Genomic DNA, 17,265 nt, shown 5'->3' with positions numbered 1-17,265 from the left:
AATGATATCAAAAATGGCGTTTGGGAAACTTCAAAATCAGTTTGATAGATGTATAGCAAAGACATAATGAAGATACGCTTGCATGAACAGAAATCATGAGATCTACGGCCCAATGATCGGTTCTCCGGTCAAACGGAGTATCTGCTGTGTGTTCGTATGTCAATAGGCGGAAGTAGCGATAAGAACAAGAAGGACGCGAGAACGTTCTTCGAAGGATGTGGATTTCGCCCCAGCTCACTGTTCACCGGATAAGGTGATAGTCGGAAGCGTCCATATCAAACCTTGAGATGGAATTGGAGGATATGCTGAAAGTCTGCGGGCGTTGAGTCTTCGTCGGAGCGATCGATCACGCTAATGCTTTCTCGTACCGACTCGACTAGACGAAGAGGCCAGTTTCTAAAGTCGAAGACAGTAACAGTCAAATCATCATCGGGGCCCATTCATACATGCAATCACACGGCTCAGGGTGCGATCAAGTAGCATATTGGATAGGGTGGAGCATGAAGAAATATGTTCTCAAAGTTGTGGTATCATACAAATTACTATTCGGGTACGAAGTCCCGTAATTATTCACATCATAGAGACGGTCAGATCCGATAGATCTCAGACAATCTTATGCATCCTCCGTGTGCACACTCTGCTTAGCCTTATCCGCGTCGTCAAAAGTGTTGTCGATGACCTTGGCTGATGGCTCAGGGCGAGCATCGTGAGCGTAACCACTGTTGAACATGTAAGTTAGCATAGTTGACAAGTACAACGGCGAGTCTAAAAGGAACGTACAAGATAACGTCCATCTGGTCCATGGTGAGACCCTTCGTTTCAGGAAGGCAGAGGAAGCAGTAGACCGTTGCGACAATCATCCAGCCGGCGAAGAAGAACCACGTGCCGTAGCCGAAGGAGCTGAAGATGTAAGGAAGTGCCTTGGTGATGGCGAACTGCGTGACCCTGCAGAGAAGTTAGTCGATGGCCCCAGTTGCTATGACGTCGGGAGAACTTACCAGACAGACAGGGCAGCGAAGGTGCCGGTGAAGTTGCGCAGAGCGCCCGGGAAGATCTCGGCGGAGACAATCCAGGGGATACCGTTTAGTCCGAAGGACCAGCTGAAAGCTTGGTTAAACACATGATTGCAGGTATGCAGGAGAGGGATCATACCAGATGGAGTAAATCATGATCATTCCGGTAGCCGCTTTACCTCCAGCGGCAGTCGAGGCGGAAAGCTCCTTTCCGGCGGCAATGATGTCGGCAGGGTGACCCTATCAGGCGTAAGTATTTAGAAGCCAAAGGCTAGGTTGGAGCTCCCCACAATCTTGACGTAGGCTCCGACAACGAAGAGACAGAGAGCGCAAATGAATGACGACAGGATGGCGGGCCATCTTCGGCCGAGGAGGTCGATGAGGAAGATAAAGTAGATGATTGAAGCAATGGCCTTGATCAAGCCGTAGATACCGGTGTAGAGAGCGACGTCCGTGATTCCGATGGACGAGAACAGGGCTGGGAAGGTTTGTTAGATATAAAAGACCACCGACAATCCAGGAAGGCTTGGGTGCGGGGGGTTGCTTACTCGGAGAATAGTAGTTGATGGCAGCAGCACCGGACAGGTTGTTCAGCGCAAAGATGCAGAAGACCAGGACCAGGCGATTCCACATGCCCTTGCGGCACAGAATGTTGACAACGCCACGGAAATAAGCCATCTGGCCGCTACCGTAACCGCTAGCAACGGATGCCTCCTCGTCCATCTTCTTCTGCAACATATCAATCTCCTCTTGCATATCTGATTCTTTATGTTAGCTCCCGCCGGCCATAGCCATACCCGACTCGACTCGCAACTTACACTTGTGATCAATGGGAAGATGTCTAATCGTCTCGAGGACCTTGTGCGCCTGCTCGGTCTTGCCCTTACGCATCAACCACAACGGGCTCTCGTGGATGAAGAAACACCCAATAAAGAGAATGCCGGAGGGGACGAGCTGGAACGCCATCGGGATCCTCCAGCTGACAGCCGAGTTCGGGTTAATGTTCTGGGTGATGCCGAAGTTGATCCAGAACCCGATGACCGAACCGACTTGGTAAGCGACTTCGAAGAGACCGGTGAGGATGCCGCGGATCGAGGGAATCGAGAGCTCGCCGATGTAGGAGGGGACCGTGGCCGTGATGCCACCGCAACCAATACCCGTCAAGGCGCGGCCCGCATCTGTCACTGAGTTAGCTGATGTCGGGTCCGATATGCAGCCACCATTGTTGACTTACAGATGTATGAGAGCTGGTTTGTCGCGGCGACCATGAGAATGGCACCGATGAGGAAGATGACGACGTTGGCTTGCAGAGTCCATTTTCTGCCAAGACGCTCGGTGACTGCGCGTACTTGTCAGCCATCACAGCACTGCCCTAAGAAAGATTTTGCCATACTGAAGAAGCAAAGTACCGCTCCGCCGAGAGCACCGGCCTGGAAAGCCGAGGTGATGTTACTCGAGATGTTGTCGGAGTTCTGGGAGTTGATTCCGAAGTCCCTCTTGAAACCGGTTCGAGCGATGGTGGTTCCGATGAAGGCAGAATCGTAACCGAACCTGGCGGAAGAAGTAAGTCACACAGATTCCCCGAAACAAGTTGTTTTCTTCGACTAACAGCAAAGATCCGGTTGCGATGATGGACGCCTCGAGGTACAGGCGCCAGTTGTAAACCTCTTTCGGCGTCGGCCGGTCCTCGACGGCCTTGAAACCACCCATGATGACGTCGCTGTACCGATATCGAAAATTTGGCAGTGAAAGCACACGAAGCTGGCGAACGGGAATACTGCGAACTGGACCGGTTCGATGCTGGACGCCGCCGACTATTATCTTTCACGAACACACGGGTCACATTTTTACCGGGAGTTCGGCTGTCAAAGAGTATTTATCCTGCTTCTTTTCGTCCTAACCAGTCGGATCCTATCCCCACGGGGTACTCGGTGGAGAAAATCATGGAGGACCTTTGGGAACTCTGGAGTTCTCCCCCTTCTCAGTCGCGTCGCCGGGCGGGATTAGAGAGTGGATGCTTGCCGGGTTGACTCGCGTCCGCGGCGCCATGGCCAAGTGACAGACGCAGAACCCAGGGACCGGCCTTCGGAAGTCGTCCGTCGAGGATGTCACGAACGGGGTTTTTATCCGATCAGGTGGATCTTTTTTCCGTAGTACTAACGCCAAAACGAGTTGGATTCAAGTAGCGTCTGTTAGCACTCGCCGAGGATTCTTGGTGTGCCCGTCATCTGGGAGTACTCTTGGTGAAGCTTTTCGACGCGGGTCAGGTGATCTCCCGACATTCGATCAGTTCATGCCGGTCCCACTGGACTGGGCTGACGATACTTCGTGGTGCTTCCGACATGCGAGCCGAGATGCGACCCGACGCGAACTACCGTCCAGCATCTCCACTTCGCACGTGGGCGTTGCGATGGAGCATGACGAGCAAACCGAATCGTCGGGTCCTATGACAGTCTGCATCATCTTGTGGACGATTGAGGTATGTAGCCAAGATCAAGGTTAGATCAGATGAACCGAGGACGCCGGCAATGTTCCTGCGGCTTCGAGATTGTCATCGACGCAAACCATTGGTTATAGGCAAAGCAAGCTGGTGGACATCTTCAATTTGTTGCGGGTTTATTCGGAAGTTCTGTGATCTTGATGTCACGGCGTCTCAAAGTCTTCAATCTCTGGGATATGACAAAGATCATGCGTGACTTCCCAGACGCCTCAACCGAAAGCGTTGCCAACCATGAAGTAATCGCAAGAGTCGTAACAGCAATACCGCCTCAGTTCTCTACAACTTCGCGAGCACAGCATCAGCACCGCTGACGCTCACCTCCTTGGGCGACTCCTCCTTCTCGGCGTATGTGATCTTGCCGTGGTCGATGACCAGTGCGTAGCGCGCGGTGCGCTCGCCGAGGGTCCAGCCGAGCTTCTTGCTGAAGGCGAGCTCGACGTCGCTGAGGAAGAGGATGTCGTCGTTCTTGACGCCGTTGGCCTTGCTCCACGCATTCATGACGAAGGCGTCGTTGTAGGCCACGCACGCCACGACGTCGACCCCCTTGGCCTTGAGCTCGTCCTTCTTCTGGATGAACCCCGGCAGGTGTCGCGCGGAGCACCCCGGCGTGAAAGCGCCCGGCACCGCGAAGACAACCACCTTCTTGTCCGCCCACTCCTTGGACGCATCGTAGTTGACGGGGATCCCGCACGAGGTGATCGAGTCTGAGGAAGGGTCGTAGGGGACGTAGCTGCGGTGTGAAGAGTGCGTTAGTTTCGATTCTGCGAGACAGAGACATGGATGCGGGGTTCTTTGATGCGCAATTGAAGGTATTGGCCAAAGAAACACAGTGTTCCTGGGGTTTATCCATCCGAAATACGGGTATTGCCGTTTCCACCGGGGCCGGGTAGTGATGGGGACCGGGGCAACCGGGTGGAATCCGGCGACGAAGATGGATCGCTAACTCACGAGAACTTGGTGCCCTCAGGCAGGGAGTCGCCGACTTGGACCATGGTGCTGATTCTTTGCGCAGAGAGGGATTTGAGAGATTGTTTGCTTGTTGCTTGCTGGACTCAATTGAGAGGACTTGTTCTGTTGACGGAACTGGAGAGCTAGATATTCAGATTTGGGACGCAGGAAGCAGAGAAGAAGCGGAGAAGATCACGACGTCAAAGCTTCATAAAGTCTAACCCATAAATGGCGATTTGTCAGGACAACCGGCGCCATTGCGCCTTTCTTCCTATTACCTCGGTTTTCCCCGCCTCCAAACAGGGCAAAAAAAGAGAAGAAACATCCCAATTGCAGCTGGCCCCACATTCGAAGGCGCGAGGGGGAGGTTTGCTCCCTTGCGTCATATGCAAGGGCTGGGGTCATCTCAGCTTGGAGCTTATCGATGTGACGGCCCGAAAAGGAGGGGGAGGGACGGGAAGCGGATGAGGAACGGGAGGGATTCTGACGGGCTATCAAGGTGTCCGTTGCAACATCGAATGCATTTGTTGAATGCATCTGCTGTTACACGGCAGATGTGATTACATTGACAGCGACCGCTATTCTCAAATACTGTCTTATCTCTTGAGTCCAAAGTGACGCGTAGAGATATCGCAATAGCAGCCTGGTTCGATGCAACTGGTATCTTCATCACCTTCCTTTAAAGGCAGCTTTTAACTTGAATTGCTGCAAATACGGAGACATCAGAGTTATTTCAAATCACGATTGATTTGGATTAATCCTTAGAGTGTAGAGTAGTTGACAAATCTGACAAAAACCAAGAAAATTCACACGGCGGGCTTTCCTCAACAGATCATTCGTGTTGAACGTTTGGTATTATTGTATCTCGTCCCTATACGATACGGGCGTCTATGTGGTATTATATACTTGTATATGTGTTGAAGTATGTGTACAGAATTAGTCCGGAATCCCGTTGTGGACCGGCTTAGTCCCAGATCCAGCTTACAAAGCGGACAGGGCCAGTCTTCTTGGGCTCGGGTTCTTCAGGATATTCATCGGCCTGCTCGAAGGCATCACGAAGCGGGATGTCGTTGAGGGGGACGATCTTGGTCTTCTTGACCAATTTGTAAATGGTGTATGCACCCAGCACCAAAGGGATATCGCTGAGAGCTCATTAGTACACCATTCGAGATGAACTTGAACATATCAAGACTTACAGATAGGCAGAGACGAAACCGCTAGCGCTCCAGTTGCCCTTGGTGAAGACCTCGAAACCGCTGGTAAAGAGGATGACGATGCACAAGAAGAGGGCAATGCTTGAGCTGTAGACTGTGTTCAACTCCATTAGTACCAGGAGCAACCAATCACTCATCACGTAACTTACCAGTCCAAGAGTTGTACCAAGGCAGCCTCTCGATCGGGATATGCTGCTTCTTCATCGCGGCCTTGAGACGCAGATGGTTCGTAAGGATGGCCGACCAGGAAACCAGAACACCAGCTGCGGTAAGGTCCACCAACCACCAGAAGACCGTCAAAGCGCCGTTCGACAAGCTCATGAAGCTCAGGAACATGAACGCCGTGAAGAGAAGCACGCAGACGTAGGGGGTACCCCAGGCCGTCGTGCGAAGGAAGATCTTCGGGGCCTGTCCCTTGAGAGCGAGGGCGAACAGGACACGCGTGCCCGCCAGGAGACTCTGGTTCGACGCAGACCAGGCCGACGTGATGACGACGGCGTTGACGACGCTGGGGATGGCGGGGATACCGGCGGCGGAGGCGGCGATGACGAAGGGGCTCTGGGCGGCGGTGCCGTAGGCGTCATTGAGGCGGGTGTCGTTGCTGGCGACGATCATACCGACCACCAACACAGCCAGCATGTAGAAGAGGACGATGCGCGCAAAGACGCGTTTGCAGGCGCGGGGGATGGCGCGGCGGGGGTTCTGCGTCTCGGCGGCGGCCATGGCGAGGGACTCGACGCCGGCGAAAGAGAAGACGGCGCTCGTCATGACGCCCCAGTAGCCGAGGAACTTACCCCAATTACCGGTGGTGATGTGCTCCACGAACGGGCCCGGGTCCTGCCAGTACCTGAATCCGATGCGGGGCGTGCCGGGGATGCCTCCGAGGTCGATGACCAGGCCCAGGATGATGAGGAAGATGACGAGGAGGATCTTGAGGAGGGCGAAGATGAACTCGACCTCGCCGAAGACGCGCACGAAGGCGATGCCGACGACGAAGGTGAGGATGATGAAGATGATGATGAAGACGGAGGGGTTGAGGTCGGTCCAGAACTGGAACAGCACGCAGATGGCGGTGATCTCGGAGGGGATCGAGAGGATGTTGCCGTAAACCAAGTTCCAACCAATGGCAAAGCCGAGGGCCGGGTCGACGAGGAATTCGGCGTGGCGGACGAAGGAACCGGTGACGGGCAGCAGCGCGGAGACCTCACCGAGAGCGAACTGCACGGCGCAGACAATTAGGCCAACGGTGGCGTAACCGAGGAGGGCGCCGAGCGGACCGCCGGTCTGGATGGCGCCGCCGAGACCAAGGAAGAGACCGGTACCGATGGCGCCAGCGATACCCAACATTGACAAGTGGCGTTGCTCGAGGCCGCGCTTCAGGTCCCGGTCCTCGGTCGCGGTGACGAGATCGCCGTTGTGGTCATCGCGGGGCTCGAAGGGACCGCCGCGCGCCGCCGAGGAGGCCTCGATGTCGTCCGATGTGATCCAAGCATGCCGGGTGACATCGGTGATGCCCGGGGACTTGGCGCCCGGGAACGGGATCGTCTCGGTGCTGTGGCTCATCTTGCTCTTTGCGCAGCTACCTGTACCTCCGCTTACTTTCACCGAGACTGGGCGCGGTGAGAGGCGAGGTGAAGCAAGCTTGGCCTGCGATAAGAGAGGATCTGATAAACCGTCCGATTCCGTGCTTCAATGCAGGGTTTGTTGATGTCGTGCAGGGCAAATATTAGGTAATACTTCGCGGTCGCGGGAGACTGAGCAACGAAAGTTTCAACCGGGATTCACCTCATCGAAACGAAACCATATCCTACGCCAGTACCGTCATCTTGGTTTGAGAGAATCAACAAAAGGAGGTCGTCAACAGACGGAACCAGACCAAAGGGTGGGAGAAAGAGATTTCGGGCGTCTTATCGCAACCATCCCGGAAGGTGAGATTTTTCATTTGATGATGCCATCGCGTTAAGCGGGGCCGTCCCACCTGTGCTGCAAGCCCGTTACCGGAACCGTCTTGAAATGGTACGTACAACCGCGTTCCGCGCGTTATCAGTGCCGCAGACCGAGGCACTTTTGGATGACCCTGACTCGGGACTGAAGCATCGTCTTATCCCGTAAGCATATTCTCAAGTCCTGTCAATGTGTTCGTTGGTGAACTCCTGATCATGACGGCTGTTTTACAGGGTGAAATTCATTGTCTGTAATTGGAAGCATTGTGCATGTGTTGAGCTGTGCAGGCGATGAGATATGCATCTCATAACATCTCAGCTCTACTCATCATGAATAAGTGAGGACCGCGACACAACTTACTGCATCACAGAATGCGCGTAAAGATTGCACCTTCTGTATTCTTAGGAGACCTGCAGACGTGTAGCAGCTAAAATATTCATAAAGGCCATGATTCTACCTCATAAGAGATTGAGAAATACTGAAAAGGTGTGTGAGACACCGAAGCCAGATGAGTACGTGAATGGTGAGACGCAGAATTGAGAGGGGAAAAGCCGGGAATCCACTCATAAGTTTCGGACAATTGAAATGAAGAGAAATGTTCACATGAGTGCGCAAATATATGAAGCTCTTATAAGCATCGATTAGCAGATATCATCGCGACGTATGAGCTTTGCATACTCTGCTCCAAGTACAATGACATGGACACTGAATGGAGACGTGACGAGAATCCAAAACCGAAACAACCAAAGTTTTTGCAGAACAAATTAGAAGAATACTTGCGGTTTCTGATCACATATGACGCATGCAATTCCATACCATTAAATAATAAGATGTCGTGGTTGAAAAGCAAGGTTTGAGAACATCACTGAGTACACAGGGGCCGGCAGCGCTTTGCGAATTAGAGACGCCAGATGAAATGTATTACTATGGGATCGCCCCAGCCACGAAGCCAAATCAATGGCCAAACAGGACGTTTCTGCTGTCCTTGACGTTGACCATGCTGTACTCAGCCATGATCGGGTCCTTACCCGCCACCTGCATCGTAACAGCGAGCAAGTTCGGTTCCGTCCACGTAGCGCGAAGTCCACGTCCCTCGAGGCGCTCCCACCAGTCGAGAACAGTCTTCGAGCCGATGTTGTTGAACAGGTGCATCTCAATCATCAGCTGGCCGATCGGCAGTTCTTCACCCGCTGCCAGAGGGAAGTCGCGGTGCATACCGTCCATAGCTTCGAACTCGGCGAACTCGATGTCCATCTTGAGGATGTCACTGGAGGAGATGTGAGTCTTCGTGAACCAAACTGGAGGGAACGTGTGCTTACATGTAAGTGTGGCCGTTCATCTTCATCAGGTCTGCAATGCTGTAGAACGGGGGGCTCTTGCTCTCATCCGTCGTGCCAGAGATTCCGACCTGCTTGAAGTGGGCGCGGCTGCGGTGGTTGGGCTGGAGCTGCTCCCCGAAGTCAACGACGGAGAAATCGTAAGCCCAGACGACGCAGTTGGTGCGGCTCAGCATTTCTTGTTCTGTAGTAACACCCTCCGGTCAGTACTTTGGCTTTTTGGTATTTTCATTCTAAGTGCATTGATGAGAGGATGACGGTGGGTTATTTTCTTACCAAAGCTGGATTCGTCACGGACACCAAAGGAGTAGATGACACACTCTCGGTCCTTGGGATAGTTCTCGTATTTCGACATTCCGCAGACCCATTTTCCGCCATCTCCCATGCGTCCGATACGCTCGACCTCCCACGGGCAGCTGTAAGACGCCGGCATGAAATCCCAAATGCTGTACGGGGTCCGGACGTACTCGGGTTCTACGGTGGCAGAGAACCTGGCCGAAGGAGAGTTTATCAGCAATGTGTCCCAACGATGAGAATCAGGAGGTTCTGTGTAAGGGAAGATAGGTTTAGAATCGGAGCAACGTACAGTGGCATCTTGGAGGCGTCGCCCCAATCCGCCCCAATCATCTCGTGACGTTGCCTCACGGTCTTGGCCCAAATCGACTCGGAACGAGCCATGTACTCGTCGAGTGGTTCTCTACCGACATGCTTGTTGACGAAGCTGCCGACCTTGCTGCTGGCCCACTTGCCCACGGCGTCACTGGAAGATGTGTGATGGAAGAAGGCGAGGAGGAAGCAGACCGCCGCGGCCAACCAGAGAATCTGGAAAGCGCGGCGGTTGAGGTTCTTGGACACGTCCATGGTGCTTTTCGACAGCGCGCGGGATGTCTTGGTCCAGTTCAAGTTGTATGGGGGGTACTGGCGGTATTGTACTTGGCGACCCCAGGCAATGGCTCAGGATAAAGAGCGTGGTAAGAAAAGGTGTGAGGACCCCGATTCGACGGTAGAACGGGAGCGTTGCAACATTAAATAGGTGCCGTTCCAAACGTCCCTTAATTCTGGATTAATGTATTGACTCAGAGTAAGACAGTGCCATTTTCATGGTCACTCAATGTCCCCCGCCATGTTGCCTGGTGGTTCAGACCAACCCCAACGCTACTGACCCAAAATATACACCTGGTACTTGAACGAGGAACTCTAGGGGCAAATTGGTTCTTCTGGTGTTCCCGAAACTTGACAAGTGGGTGGCAAAATGTGGAGGAAGGTCACGGCAGTGCGTGTGTGACAGCTGTGGTGACAAGAGCCGAGAGCATCGTCAAGTCGAGGGATAAGGGAGGGTGGTACCATCTACGAATGTAGAAGTATGGAGGGGGGAAGTTTATCGACTTGTGGCACAGCACTAGCAATCTGGACCATCGGGCGGACTGTGATGGACCAAACTGTGGAATCGCTTTCAGCGATGATAGACTACTGCAGCATTTCTTGTCAACGGACATATCTTTCTAGCTTGCGATATCGTATCTCCAGCCAACGCATCAGAGGAATCAGAAGGAGGAATTCTCCCAGTAGCCACGGGGTACAATTGTACCGTGTTGCCTTCGGGGGCAAGTATTCACATCCCTTGAGTATCTTCTGCCGTTGTCTAATGTTCTCAAGGGAACGCGGGCTGGTTCAGCTGGCTGCCTATGAGAGGCTTCCCTTCGGCATCAAAGAATAACAATCATAGTCTCTCATAAATGCATTCGTCGAGATTGAAATGTTTTTTCTCTGAAGAATAATTACTTCTCCGATACTTGCGCCTAGCCGTCTATGTCCACGTGTAGGCGACGTTGGAAGAACATGGTGGCGCTCACCACAGGCTTGTGTCTCACGCATCCGTACAGCAAAATGACGAACCAGCAGGAGCTATGCTAGACACTTATGATGAGCCCAAACAGCATCGCGGCTTTTGCCAGAACTGAACCTCGCCGTATGCTAGACGGCCACCCAACGATTCGCCATCTCAAGCCAGTGGATCTTATGGCTTGTACCTGAATTGGGGCCAACCTTGCCAATCTTCTCATATCTCAATAGAAGATGTGAGGCGTGAATCCCTGCTTCTCAGCCGCAAGACAGCTCCTGGAATTCAATCCTCAAGGGTTGTACATGGAATGTCTGGCGCGTCCCTTCATTCCTCTGGAGGCTACAGGGGAGTCTGCGTCTCCTCAATATCTCGCGTGTTTCGACGCGATTGTGTTTCCTCGGGAGGTCAAGACTTTCTAATCTGCTTTCCACGGCGGATTTGCTCTTCACGAGCCCAGCCCGCACCACGTCGGATTCGTGAAGCTATTTCTGTCAAGCGATTATGCCTGCAGTCCTCCAGGATCTCGGCCAGTAGTGGTCTATTGACCTGGTGGTTTGCTTCTCCTCTGCTGGCTCAGAGTCCTTTTCACCGGTTTCCGAGTCCCATGACGAAGGCTACTTCGCTCGTAGTACTTCTAAATCTTCAGAAGGCAGCGGAGACTTCGAATGGTTTAGAGGCGACGGTCTGATCTGGGTGATCGAAAGCATCGACCTTCATTAGGCAAGGCCAAGTACATGCGAATTACCAACGCAATCCACACCTACGAACCTAACGTTTTTAATGCCATTGGAAAGACACATTAAGAAGCTAACATCATCGATTTGACTTCGAGCACAGTGACTGGGCTCTATAGACTTCGACGAAGTGGCTCGAGCCGACAACTTCACCTGGGACCACCGCTGAGACAGGTTCTCAAACGGAACGACACAGATTTGCCCAGCAGCAACTTGCGACGTGAAACTGCTCGACCTCGATGTTGTGCTCATGAACATGAAGAAATGGAGACTCGAATGGTGTCGGCCCAACATGCCAAGTAGCTTGGAGAGAAAGCCGTTTGGGAATATTAGGAAATCAACCACTGCTGTGGTTCTGGGCATAGCCTGCGGTCGATTTATCGGTTTCTTGTGATGTACTGCACGCGGAGGGCATGGCTTTTGCCTCAAATCGGGTCGTTTATGGGCAGCCTTGCCAAGCATTGCGTCTAACAGGCATGGGTGCTTCAGCGGTGCAAAGTCTCAGGCGGAATGGGATGGTCGCAAGATGCCCGACCATTCTGGTGGGATATGTTACCACGTGTTTGGTGAGAACCTTTTTTGCGTTCGACTTTCACAGGACATGCGCGGGGAGGTCACCAAGCAGACCAAGCGGGTAATAGAATTGAAAAAGAAGAGACAGGCACACTTCCGCTTAGTCACTGATTGGTTCTTCAACAATTCATATGTTGATGACATGATTGGAGTGTAACATAGCCTGGTCGGGAACACTCCTCCCTTGAACTCATTTCTGAGGATTTCCCTTCGCTCTGCTGCTGGCTCAAATCGCAAGGCACCTTCGCGCCAGACGGATGACTTTCATCGCCATTTTCTTCACGACCGTTTCGAAATGGCCATACGAGCACGGACAGGCACAAAGAAGGGACTTTTCTTCTACCAGACACATTTATATGTCGTTTCACACAACATTTCATCTGGGATGCCTTTGGGGCCTGAATCTGTGTTCTGGAACCAGACCACTAACATAACAACCGGATTTCTAAACCTCGGACCGATCAGGTGAAATCCCCGGAGACCCAAGGCTAGTATGACCAGCCAAGACTGGGTTGCAATTGCCGCACTAAATCCTGCTTGAAGAACGGTTTGTTCCGACGTGTTCCCGCAAACAGCCACAGATATCTGCGACACCCCGGTTTCGTCGTCAATCTAGTCATCTCTCTCAAGCAGTGCATACGAATTGTTCCAGCCACCTATATCAGCTCGCTGCCGTCAACATTTGGCTTTAAAACTAAAGCTCGGCGAGGCTGCCTGGTAACATAACATACGAGGACATCTTAGCACACCGGAAGATGCATTGCTGACGAGCTAAGGTCAACTGGTTCTTTTTTGTTTTCTCGCATCTGCTTCAAGCTTGTACAAGCCTCACATTTGAATTATGGCCGTACAAGCCAGCTCAGTGACAGGATTGTCATTTTTCCAACGCCGAACAAGCTTTTCCCTCACCCAAGCTTTGCTGGTAGCAGTTATAATCCTCCTCATCCTTAACTTATATCTCCCTTCTAGGACTGATATAATATTTTCGAGCGACCACGTTAAGGTGCATTCGGGCCCAGATACTGCAAAACAAACAACTCAATCGACTGAGCCAGCTGACGAACCCGTTTACGAACCTACTTACGAAGCCATTGACGAGCCCTCGGACAAGCTCTTCGACGAAGAGATCGACGAAACAGTCTCCTTTTATGATGAAGATGTCCTACAAGGTAAGAAATTGGCGTTTCGGAACTAAGGGTATTAAAGTCAAAAGCTGGGTGCCAGCTGACGATTCCGCAGAATTGTCCACGCAGAGAATCACTGGGGCCGACATTGGTGACGACCTTGCCACGCTATGCAGCCAAGGCGACCGCGAGTGGAATCCGAATGTTGTCATCGAGTGTCCTGTTTTCAACGGCGGCTTTGGCAACATCCGATTGAGCCTCTTGAACTGTCTCCGTTACGTCATTGAAGCCAGAGGTAAGCATTTCGCTTTGTGAAGTTGCCCCAGCTTGTCTGATTAAACCGCTGACAATGTCGTTCTTTACAGTTTCCATGAGGCTACCGATTGTCAGCCGCCGCAACGCCGACGATATTTCGGACTACCTTACAAACGAACATGTCGGACTCGAGTATCTCATCGACGAGCAACACTTGTGGCGTAGTCTTGAGTTACACTGCCCTCACCTCGTCATTCGCCCGCCTGATGATGAATCGTCGCGAATCCAACACTTGGGCGATATATCTCCGGTCCTCGATATGGGTCTCGAGAGAGACTTTGTAGATGGCACATTGGACGACTGGTCTATCCCCACAGACCCTACACAATGGCCGCCGGCCATGGACGACTGGATCCTGACAATGACCAACGGAACGCCGCCATCACCTCAGTCGCCGGTCTCCTTTTCAGTTCACGCCATCATGTTATCCTTTCCTACAGCTTACGATCCGCCCGCGCTGGTGCGTGTCATGAGTGAACTCGTGCGTCCCCGGGATGAGGTCAAGATGTTGGCGGCCTCAGCGCTGCTGCAAATGCAAGAAAGATTCGACACACACATCGACTTCCGCAATAGCGAAGAGCCTTTCGTACGCGACAACGCTTTCATTGGCGTTCATCTGCGCGTCGAAAAGGACGCAAGTGAGGCCAATTGGCTCTCGTACGAAGAGCAGCTCGGTTACCTGAAGCTGCGCCTACATCAGCGTAAGGGTAGCAGCAAGCACCCTCCGGACACGGACTTGCCAGACATTGGCAAGACTGTGCTATACGTGGCGTCCGGTGACGAGGATGGCATTGCTACCCTTGCCGAGGAAATCGCTCCCGTGACCGTCGTTACGAAGAACGACCTCCTCCCAGAGGGTACTTCTGCGGGTACTGCGCTCCGCAAAATGACTTGGGACCAGCAGGCTCTTGTGGACATGCTAGTACTCGAACACTCCGGCTACTTCATTGGCGTGCGGGACTCTACATTCTCCTGGCATCTAGCGCTGAGGCGAGCTGCGGCGGTGAACTGGGTCATCGGCGGCTATCCCGAGTATTGCTGGCTGGATGACGATGGCGAGGCGAGACCGCAGCGCAGGGCTGGATGCAGGTCGCTACTTGCAGAAGAAGAGGAATGGCGGGATGATTTGAGCGCATTGATTGGAAATGGACACGATAAACCAGACCCTCAATGGGCGAAAACAGTCTGGCCGTGAATCAATACGACCGTTCATTCTGTATAGATACCCATATGTGTAGCCAGATTAATCAGCATTGATCATGGCGACATCACCATAAAGCCGCTTCAAGTGGAGGAGCTCGCTGGAAAATGTTCTTCGGAGCCTTGAGTTCAGTGTCCTACAGGACCTGTTTAGCAAACATGAACCGACTCGAATCTGAATCCACACTCATAACTCATGAACGTTGCTCCTGCAAAATGTCGTTGTCCCTTTCCAACTCAAAATAATAGAAAATCTTCCACCTCGATGGGTGTACGTACGGTGGTTACAGCTTTAATTACCGACAGGTTTCGTTTTGAATTCAATTACGTTGAAATCAAGTGTTTCGTTCAAAAGTCCCAAAACAATATTGATCCGAGTCCCCACTGTGATATCATACAAGATTCTTGAGTCTTTTGGTCTTCGTGTTGGTTCTGTTGGAGGTTTATACGTGGGGTCTTTGACAAGGTCCAACCAACGACTAGCCAGTATCCAATTCGGTACTTCCCACTCAACCAGAGATGGAAGCGCGTTTAGTACAGCAATGAAATTCCATTCTGCCCTCTGGAATATCACGATATGTGGAGCCTCAAAGCCTCGTTGGACCTTAATTGCCCGTGGGGCCATCTAAAAAACCCGTGCAGCGTCAGGTTTTCCGTGAGGCACAGCACTCTCTTGCACGAACAGACTACAAGGATCGTGACAACGAAAAACTCCGTGCCAACCGTGTTCACCGATGTTCTCGCCAAGGCATTCGCAAATCGGCACATATTTACAAGGGGCCGACAGAAGATCGTCATCAGCTACAGAAGATCTTGCCAAAATGGTAAAATCACAAGTGTCGAGATGCGCTTTTCAACGTGATGTCGGAGTTGAAGCCTCAATATCCTACATCACAACTAGGTTCACGATGGACACTCTACGAAAGTCCCTTTGCGAAAGTTCCTTCTTGTTGCGAAAACCTAGTTTGATTAGGAAACAGAACCATTAGGTAGGAAGAAACCATGAAGTATTTAAAGAGAGCCTTCAACCTTTTACTAGACCATCTGTGAACACAGAATTCCATCAACAATCGCATCTACAATTTCAAACCACCAACTAAATACCTCCCAATTTCTCAATCTCGAACATCGTCATAAAGACCAGCACCCTTCTCCTCGCCCCTCTCCTTACACAGAGCAGCCTAGCTGCCGTTGCAGTTTTCGCGTCGGTAACTGCAGTCGGTACTGCTGGTGTCACGTACGATGCCTGGTACTGGGATGGCTGTTGCAGTACGTGCCATAGTAGCTAGAGACCCAATAGGGGTAGAGTAGTATAGCTATCCCTAGATATATATAGAGGGCGTTATACCTACCTCTTATAGCCCTAAGGAAGTGAAGCAATATACTTATAAGTTTATATATACCTATTATTAATAGGTTATAAACTTAGAGGGCTATATATACTAAAGCTAAATAACTTATTATATTATATAATATTAGAAACCCCTAATAAGCCTTTATACTTTAGAAATTATACTTTAAAATCTCTAGTATATTAAATATATCTATTTAGACCTCTTATAATATTAAAAACTCTATTATAATATAATACTATAGTAATATTACTTAAATAGCCTCTAAAATACTAAAGAATATCTTTATTAAGTATGTTATAAAACTTATAATAAGTATAAAACTAATTTTACCTATATAAATAAGTTTTATTATAATACTTAGCTTATTTATTACTCTAAGTATTAATAGTTATACCTATTATAATTTCTAACTTTAGCTTATTAAAAAGCTATTTCTCTTTTACTTTTTTAATAAATATTAATTCCCTTAACTTATAGAAGAATTTACTCTTATAAATAATAACTTAATAGTATTTATAGATTATTAAAGCTTAAACTATAGTTTAGACCTCTTATATTAATTAGATACCTTACTAACTATTAGATATACTAATTTAGAAGATATACCCTTTAAATCTAATAAACTTAACTTATTTAGACTTATAATATACTCTCCTCTATACTTTAAGTTACTTTATAATATATTCTTATTAATTAATATATTAGTAGTATACCTTAAATTACTATTAGATATTATAAATATATCTTTTTAGACTAATAATATACTATATATTAATCTTTTAGGTTTACTTATCTCTCTATAATACTATAAGTAAAGAATTAAGCGTTATATTAATCTATTTAAACTATATATATATATATTTATAGTATATATAAACCCTAATATAAATAAATATCTATAGTTTCCCCCTTATTATTTAAAGAAGCTACTAAATCTAATACTTATTACTTAAAGTTTTATATTAATTAATAAGTATAATAAATAACTTATAAAGCTATAAATTTAGAAATATAGTACTTAATAGTATTATTATTAGTCTATATAAGAGACTTTATAGTTATATCTCTCTATATTATAAGATAGAGACTAAAAAAGGTTTTAATATTACTAACTTAATATTAATTACTAAACTTAAATCTTTAGCTAGCTAAATTTAATAGAAGT

General features: G+C 49.8%; 5 protein-coding genes across 5 annotated transcripts; 1 reads left to right on the top strand and 4 right to left on the bottom strand.

Annotated features, from left to right (window-relative positions):
- Positions 1–613: 613 nt before the first annotated feature.
- On the bottom strand, positions 614–2,723 carry CkaCkLH20_04435 (uncharacterized protein; the record flags this gene model as incomplete). The annotated part of the gene is made up of 10 exons (XM_038887154.1): positions 614–719; positions 781–945; positions 999–1,100; positions 1,153–1,253; positions 1,304–1,491; positions 1,562–1,771; positions 1,832–2,191; positions 2,248–2,352; positions 2,407–2,564; positions 2,623–2,723. The coding sequence occupies 10 exons, from the start codon at positions 2,721–2,723 to the stop codon at positions 614–616; spliced, it is 1,596 nt and encodes a 531-aa protein (XP_038747320.1).
- A 1,066-nt stretch (positions 2,724–3,789) lies between these two features.
- CkaCkLH20_04434 (peroxisomal matrix protein) lies at positions 3,790–4,505 on the bottom strand (the record flags this gene model as incomplete). The annotated part of the gene is made up of 2 exons (XM_038887153.1): positions 3,790–4,243; positions 4,462–4,505. The coding sequence occupies 2 exons, from the start codon at positions 4,503–4,505 to the stop codon at positions 3,790–3,792; spliced, it is 498 nt and encodes a 165-aa protein (XP_038747319.1).
- Positions 4,506–5,425: 920 nt separating this feature from the next.
- CkaCkLH20_04433 (amino acid permease) lies at positions 5,426–7,238 on the bottom strand (the record flags this gene model as incomplete). Its single annotated transcript, XM_038887152.1, has 3 exons — positions 5,426–5,603; positions 5,658–5,769; positions 5,825–7,238. The coding sequence occupies 3 exons, from the start codon at positions 7,236–7,238 to the stop codon at positions 5,426–5,428; spliced, it is 1,704 nt and encodes a 567-aa protein (XP_038747318.1).
- A 1,335-nt stretch (positions 7,239–8,573) lies between these two features.
- Positions 8,574–9,817, bottom strand: CkaCkLH20_04432 (uncharacterized protein; the record flags this gene model as incomplete). Its single annotated transcript, XM_038887151.1, has 4 exons — positions 8,574–8,886; positions 8,939–9,140; positions 9,233–9,447; positions 9,543–9,817. The coding sequence occupies 4 exons, from the start codon at positions 9,815–9,817 to the stop codon at positions 8,574–8,576; spliced, it is 1,005 nt and encodes a 334-aa protein (XP_038747317.1).
- Positions 9,818–13,022: 3,205 nt separating this feature from the next.
- Positions 13,023–14,740, top strand: CkaCkLH20_04431 (uncharacterized protein; the record flags this gene model as incomplete). The annotated part of the gene is made up of 3 exons (XM_038887150.1): positions 13,023–13,275; positions 13,346–13,525; positions 13,596–14,740. 3 exons carry the CDS (start codon positions 13,023–13,025, stop codon positions 14,738–14,740), a joined length of 1,578 nt encoding a protein of 525 aa, XP_038747316.1.
- Positions 14,741–17,265: the final 2,525 nt, after the last annotated feature.

The sequence above is a fragment of the Colletotrichum karsti genome (assembly GCF_011947395.1).
Source record: "Colletotrichum karsti strain CkLH20 chromosome Unknown Scaffold12, whole genome shotgun sequence".
In the NCBI taxonomy this organism is placed as follows: domain Eukaryota; kingdom Fungi; phylum Ascomycota; class Sordariomycetes; order Glomerellales; family Glomerellaceae; genus Colletotrichum; species Colletotrichum karsti.
Note: the sequence above shows the minus strand (reverse complement) of the source record. Positions and strands in the feature narration are given on the sequence as shown.